General features: G+C 29.7%; 1 protein-coding gene across 1 annotated transcript; it reads right to left on the reverse strand.

Annotated features, from left to right (window-relative positions):
- Positions 1 to 57: 57 nt before the first annotated feature.
- LOC111616824 (ecto-NOX disulfide-thiol exchanger 2-like) lies at positions 58 to 7519 on the reverse strand. Its single transcript, XM_023358182.1, has 3 exons — positions 7274 to 7519; positions 3054 to 3210; positions 58 to 429 (listed from the first exon to the last, which is right to left on the reverse strand). The coding sequence occupies exons 1-3, from the start codon at positions 7334 to 7336 to the stop codon at positions 209 to 211; spliced, it is 441 nt and encodes a 146-aa protein (XP_023213950.1). The 5' UTR covers positions 7337 to 7519; the 3' UTR covers positions 58 to 208.
- Positions 7520 to 7648: the final 129 nt, after the last annotated feature.

The following is a 7648-nucleotide window of genomic DNA, read 5'->3' on the forward strand; positions in this document are numbered from 1 at the left end:
ATGTTTTGAAGATCGTCATTAGTCTCAAACCTCTACAAATTGTCGTATATTTTTAGTCATATAACTAAAATATAACTTATGAAATCTGGAGAAATATTTTGGCTAAATAAATAGTAATTATTGACATGCCACATCAAAAAAGCTTCATCGATATGTATTAAATTAACTGATTAAAAGATGCAGCTAAATACAACACTAGTCTTTTTTATTAATCTGTCTGATCTGCAATTTTAAATCCACAGAAAGTCCATTTTCTTTCTAATAATGCTCCTACGCCTGATAATTCTTGTTTAAAAACTGTTGGAAATCTTAACATGAGACCTTCTACATCTCTTGGATTTAGTGTATTGTCAATCTGATGTAAATAGGACCAGATGTAATCAACTCCAGCACCATGGGGATGTACATGAAGGAATGTTGATATTAAACCTGTAATTATATAAAATAGTTTTTGAATACTCTAGTAATTTACATATAGACAATGATAATAATAATTTTTAATAAGAATCATAAAATCAACTAAATATAATTGCCTCTAACCATTATGGTCACATAACTCTAAAAGTTTATTAATTAATAAAAGGTTTAATGCAACTGTAAATAAAAACTGCATGCAGCTATATTGAATTTATATTTGTTGAAAAATACTAAAAAAAAATTCATATAATTTGTGTCACATTCAATTTCATTTAACATGAAAATTATATCATACTTGTAACATCAAGATGTAACTTTTAATATTTGTTATTAAAAATTAATATTGCTGATGACCAATAATCTTTACATTTGAAATATGCATAACTAGATGAAATGGGATATTTTTAATATATCGAAGAGTAAAACATTAAATTGGTTTGTTTTAAACATACAATCATATTATTTTAACATTAATGAATCACATTAAATTACAGGATTTTATTAATATGCATATATTCAAATATAAATAACCAATAATTCACTTAAAAATTAACTGATTTAATGCATAATTAAAACTTTATTCTGTATTTTTATTAATTATTATTATTCAAATGATAATACATAATTAATAAAAAAGCTTATTAAGTTCAATTAAGCCAAAAGGTTAGCCTAGCATTATCATTTGATTATTACAATAATTTGGGCTTAGTTGTCTATATATAAAGAATTGTGGCTGTCAGCCATGATATTGGGTAGTTGTATGTTTTATTTGGATTAATCTTAGCCTTCTTTCCTGTTTCTTTGTTCTAAATTCCTTCTAGAACATTCTTATCTAACCCTTTTTGCCCTTGGGTAGGATTATCGTTTGCAAGAAAATAAGTAGAACAAAAGAGGGAGTGAGGCCCTGGAGCCTAACGGACAGAGAACGAGTTAGTCTGGGTGAGAATCCCAAAGAGATAGGCAGAAAAAGGCAGTGCTCCGAAATTTTAGAAAGATGATCGAGGACTGCGAGTTGCTGAGAGATCATTGAAGAAAGACGACGAAGTCAAAAATAGACAAAAGTCCTACGACAGGAAAAGGATCACGAATAAGAGGGAGATCTGAAGTTGTGTCCTACCCAAGAGCACGCTGCTACAAAAGAAACCCAGGTATTTCTATTCCTTTCCTTATCCTTCCTTATTTCATCTACTTTTCCATTTTCCTTAGTTTTAAGATAGTATAAGTTAGTGTAAGTTGATACGACCCATGTCTGACTGTCGTGCATATATCAACTATCTACTTGGAAAACTAGTACGTAAATGCCTATGTATATAAAATTCATAAAGTTATAAGGTTGGGATCCGATGTAAAGAACCTGTTTGGAGAGAATTAAAATACTTGGTGCTGTAAATAATATTAAGTGTTTTTTTTTTTGGTACCATTTCACTCGCGGAATTAAGTACCTCTCGTTACGAACATCTTAGAATACTGCTTATTATAAACATACTATAACTTTATCATTTATATAATGTTAAATAATGTAATTAATAATGAATGCATAAAAAAGATTACACATGAAAATTGTTTATTTTAATTCATCACTCAGATTTTTGTTATCTCTTTGACTGGTCAGACTATCTAAACAAATTACAAAGAAATAGCAATCAAAAATTAATTAATGGTAATAATAATTTAAAAGATATGAAATTCTTAATTAAATTCAAAGAAAAACAGTCATTTAAAGTAAAAATAAATTATTATATAACTATGATACACTTCTTGTCTAGTCTTTGTATATATTTGAATAAAGAAGGCCATTATGTTGGCCTTCTTTATTTCTAGACTTATCACACCATCATTGGATGTGATAAGTCTATCAATAAAGAAAGCCAACATAATGCTCACAAATATATATTATATACATGGTGAAGATTACTTATGTCAAATATTCAATTGTAATTTAACCCTCCATTATATGTAGGCTGTTTTTTATTCAAGCTCTGATGGTCCATAAAAAAAAGACAGGTGTAAATAACAAAATGAATTTATTACCAAAGAGATACAAACATGGTTACTTTTTGACATAATCACTGTGAAGATTGAGGAATTTGTCATATCTGTGGATGAGCTTTTCCATCCCCTTGTCATAGAATGTTGCTGCCAGTGAATTGAGATGGCCTTAATAATGTTTTGAAGATCGTCATTAGTCTCAAACCTCTGCCTTGCTAGCCACTTTTCCTGTTCATGAAAGAGGTGGAAGTTGCTCAGCACTAAATCAAAACTATATACTGGGTGTTTAAAGGTGGGGAAGACTTCCACCCCTTTCCTGAACTGAAAATGTGGCTAGCAAGGCAGAGGTTTGAAACTAATGACGATCTTCAAAACATTATTAAGGCCATCTCAATTCACTGGCAGCAACATTCTATGACAAGGGGATGGAAAAGCTCATCCACAGATATGACAAATTCCTCAATCTTCACAGTGATTATGTCAAAAAGTAACCATGTTTGTATCTCTTTGGTAATAAATTCATTTTGTTATTTACACCTGTCTTTTTTTTATGGACCATCAGAGCTTGAAAAAACCGCCCTCATATTTCAGTTTGATATGATTTTAAAAGTGGTTTAAATGGAGATAAGACAACAAAAAATTTTTACCAATAAGTTGTGCTTCTTTTTCTGTTATTTGGACTTTGCAGATTGAGCAATCAGAAGAACTGACATTTGTATTAAGTTCTTTTTCTCCCTCCTCTTCTGAACTTTTATCACTGTTTGAATTTCCTTTGTTTTCTTCAATATGAAGCATTTTCCGCAACTGGAAGTATGTAAAAATGAATAATTTACCTCTCCCATCAAAATATGTTAAAATAAAATTCAAATTTGATAAATGTTTAAGTGCATTATATTATTATAAATAGAAAATAATTATATTCAGATGATGATTAACATATATAGTAATTAATACATTTAATGTTAAATGACTAAAATATATTGATTTAGTCTGAAATTTCCGATGGTTTAGCTGTTTTATATGTTGATTTAGTGAACGTCTCTTCAATCCAAAAAAATATAACTTTGCAAAATATAGCTTTGCAAAAATTTAACACAAAAATTATTTATTCAAATAATTTATTACTAAATTAATCTTCAGTCTGATGGAGCTTTACATTTTTGGTTAAACAGTATTTCTAAAATCTAGCTAACATGGATGTATAATTATTTTAGAACAATTTATAAATTATACTTTGCAATGTTCACTGGAAACAGCTTTATTGCACACACTTTCCATTGGTACTGCAATATGATATATACCAAGTGCCAAAACATTATGACCACTCCAAGTTATGCAATTGGATGCAACTGAAAACAAAACACATAGTACATGCCTATATCAGAGAACAGTATAAATAAAACATGATAATCCATTTTTACCCAACAGAGCTGTTAATCCATTTTTACATTTTCTTTAGAACGTAAGCAAGTTTGACAATCATGATGGACCAAACAAGTAGATCAAAGCATTTGAGACAGCAAGGCTCGTGGGACTTTTATAGTCAGTTGTCGTTAGAACCTTCAGAAATAATGATCCAAGGAAGGATAAACAATGACCACCAGCCAAGTATGGGTTGGCTACAACTCAGATTCTAGAGGTGAGCATCAACATTCCCATCTAGTATGAGCTGACAGAAGAGATACTAACAGAATGAGCCAATATTGAAAATTAGACAATCTGCTGAATTATCAGGCTATGATTAGACTAAGTTAATTAAATACAAAGTAATTTTTCTAGAGTAGGCAGTTAAGCTGCTAAGTTAATACAGTCAACCCCCCTATAACACGGGTTCCTATAGTTCGGATTCCTATATGATGGTAAAAAAATTGCAACAGTATCCGTACAAACGTGGTAAAAAACTCCTATAATTTGGTAAAATGTCATCGGGCAGCCAAACTACTTTCCGCCATCCAGCGCCATGCTACGGAGAGTTTAGGCAGGTAAATTGAGTTTACTACCGTCTGTACAGTATTATATATAAATTAGGTACTGTATATATAATTATATATTAGCTTAATTTATTGTAACTTTATTATAATTATATATATATACTTTCTGCTGTCCAGCGCCACGCTACACAGTGTTTAGGCAAGTAAGTTGTGTTTACTATTGNTTCAGAAATCTAATTTCTGATATTTTAATTTTTTAGGAATGCATTAGATCTGGTATGGCTGCACTTTTTTATCATAACATTGTCACATTGATTATTGTATACCAGATTTCTTCAAATGTGAAAAATAAACAAACTTCTGAATACACATTTCTCACTATTAATTAATTAATTAATGGAATTACCATTATTATTATTTTATATTTTATTCAAAACATATCATGGACTCCAATTTTGACATTAATCTGTATAAAATTTATATTTTATTTAGTTTAAATTTAAAACTAAAAATGGATTTATTTCTAATTTTTATAAAACAATTGAGAAAAATGAAAATTTCATTGGCTATTAATATTTGAATATTTATCATTAAAAAGTATTTCTTCTATCCATGTCATGCACTAAAACTTCGTTGCATGCTTCTATTACAAAAAAGTTTTTATATTAAAATATTTTTACACAGTAAATAAAAAAATCATAATGTTTTTATGAAAATACTGATATATTATCATTTTAGATTCAAACAAAGAGCCACATCTCCAAGATGAAAATGACTCACTTCGCTGTCAATTGGAAGCATATCGAAATGAAGTAGAAGTTTTAAGAGCTGAAAATCGTCAAGAACAAGAAGCCAGAGAACGTCAATTGAGATTGCTCCAACAAGCTTTACAAGGAATGCAACAACAGTTAATATCTATTACTCAGCAACATACACATGATGAGGAAGAAATTAAAAGAGTATGATATAACTATTTTCTTTAATTTCTAATTAATATATGAAAATATAATGAAATTTTTTTCTTTTTGTAAAATTCACACAGATGGTAATTTTCATATTGCTTTCCTGTAATGGAAAGCAATATGAAAATTACCATCTCTGTGAATTTTACAAAAAGAAAATTACCATCTGTGTGAATTTTACATGATTCCATTACTTTCCCTTACAGGGAAAGTAATGGAATCATGTAAAAGTAAATGAAATTGTCAAAGTAAATGAAATCGTGTCAAAGTAAATGAAATCGTGTCAAATGGAATGTGAATTTTATTCCATTTGACATGATTCCATTACTTTCCCTTACAGGGAAAGTAATGGAAATCATGTCAAATTTGACCCTCTGAGTTTTTTGCAAATCTCCACATTTTGAGACCTCCTGAACCCAAAACAGTCAAAAAACAACAAAAAAAATTTTGTGGTGTGTGTGTGTCTATTTCGCTTAATATCTGAGGTCAGGATGAAGATAAAGAAACCAAATTTGGCACGATAACTTGTATATAAGGGGCATTGATGCTATTAAATTTGGTTGTGAAAGGTCAAGGGGATGGAGAGATAGAGGGTGGTTTTGTGTCATATCTTGTGAGGGATCAGACTTAAAGAAGATTTTACTTGTTGTTAGCATTTACAGTGTTTTATAGAACTCATCTCTACCCTCAAAATTAAGTCTTTTGCTATTTTATAATAATTATAAAAATATTTTTAACAAAATCTCATAACAGATGATGACACACATTAATTTTAGTTATTTATTTTGATTAAATCTTTTGACATATGGTCTGCTTTGTAGTCATTACTTTGTTTCTGGAAGCCCCTCCCATTTCCCTGCCCACTGGAGCACTGTATAATATGAGAAAAAGTTTATTTTGTATAAAATCATTTTTTAGATTCAAGAAAGTTTTAATTTTACCACGTTACAATTTTAACGAAAAATGGGTTTCACATAACCAGTTATTAACTGGTTATGTGAAACCCATTTTTCGTTAAAATTGTAACGTGGTAAAATTAAAACTTTCTTGAATCTAAAAAATGATTTTATACAAAATAAACTTTTTCTCATATTATACAGTGCTCCAGTGGGCAGGGAAATGGGAGGGGCTTCCAGAAACAAAGTAATGACTACAAAGCAGACCATATGTCAAAAGATTTAATCAAAATAAATAACTAAAATTAATGTGTGTCATCATCTGTTATGAGATTTTGTTAAAAATATTTTTATAATTATTATAAAATAGCAAAAGACTTAATTTTGAGGGTAGAGATGAGTTCTATAAAACACTGTAAATGCTAACAACAAGTAAAATCTTCTTTAAGTCTGATCCCTCACAAGATATGACACAAAACCACCCTCTATCTCTCCATCCCCTTGACCTTTCACAACCAAATTTAATAGCATCAATGCCCCTTATATACAAGTTATCGTGCCAAATTTGGTTTCTTTATCTTCATCCTGACCTCAGATATTAAGCGAAATAGACACACACACACCACAAAATTTTTTTTGTTGTTTTTTGACTGTTTTGGGTTCAGGAGGTCTCAAAATGTGGAGATTTGCAAAAAACTCAGAGGGTCAAATTTGACATGATTTCCATTACTTTCCCTGTAAGGGAAAGTAATGGAATCATGTCAAATGGAATAAAATTCACATTCCATTTGACACGATTTCATTTACTTTGACACGATTTCATTTACTTTGACAATTTCATTTACTTTTACATGATTCCATTACTTTCCCTGTAAGGGAAAGTAATGGAATCATGTAAAATTCACACAGATGGTAATTTTCTTTTTGTAAAATTCACAGAGATGGTAATTTTCATATTGCTTTCCATTACAGGAAAGCAATATGAAAATTACCATCTGTGTGAATTTTACAAAAAGAAAAAAATTTCATTATATTTTCATATATTAATTAGAAATTAAAGAAAATAGTTATATCATACTCTTTTAATTTCTTCCTCATCATGTGTATGTTGCTGAGTAATAGATATTAACTGTTGTTGCATTCCTTGTAAAGCTTGTTGGAGCAATCTCAATTGACGTTCTCTGGCTTCTTGTTCTTGACGATTTTCAGCTCTTAAAACTTCTACTTCATTTCGATATGCTTCCAATTGACAGCGAAGTGAGTCATTTTCATCTTGGAGATGTGGCTCTTTGTTTGAATCTAAAATGATAATATATCAGTATTTTCATAAAAACATTATGATTTTTTTATTTACTGTGTGACGTTATTTTAATTGTAGGATAATGATAAACATCATTTGGATGATATATCTAGGAGGAGTGCCTCTTGGAAGACTGGATCTATTTAGGTGTTA

Source organism: Centruroides sculpturatus, unplaced genomic scaffold (assembly GCF_000671375.1).
Source record: "Centruroides sculpturatus isolate CEXI.00-Female unplaced genomic scaffold, Cexi_2.0 scaffold4090, whole genome shotgun sequence".
Lineage (NCBI taxonomy): Eukaryota > Metazoa > Arthropoda > Arachnida > Scorpiones > Buthidae > Centruroides > Centruroides sculpturatus.

Excerpts from the sequence above, each read along its gene's own strand:
- LOC111616824 (XM_023358182.1), bottom strand. The coding sequence starts at position 7,336 with ATGCAACAACAGTTAATATCTATTACTCAGCAACATACACATGATGAG. Across the intron at positions 3,211-7,273 it reads ATGAGGAAGAAATTAAAAGA|TTGCGGAAAATGCTTCATAT; the intron begins GTATGATATAAC and ends ACATACTTCCAG. Across the intron at positions 430-3,053 it reads AAAAGAAGCACAACTTATTG|GTTTAATATCAACATTCCTT; the intron begins GTAAAAATTTTT and ends ATATAATTACAG.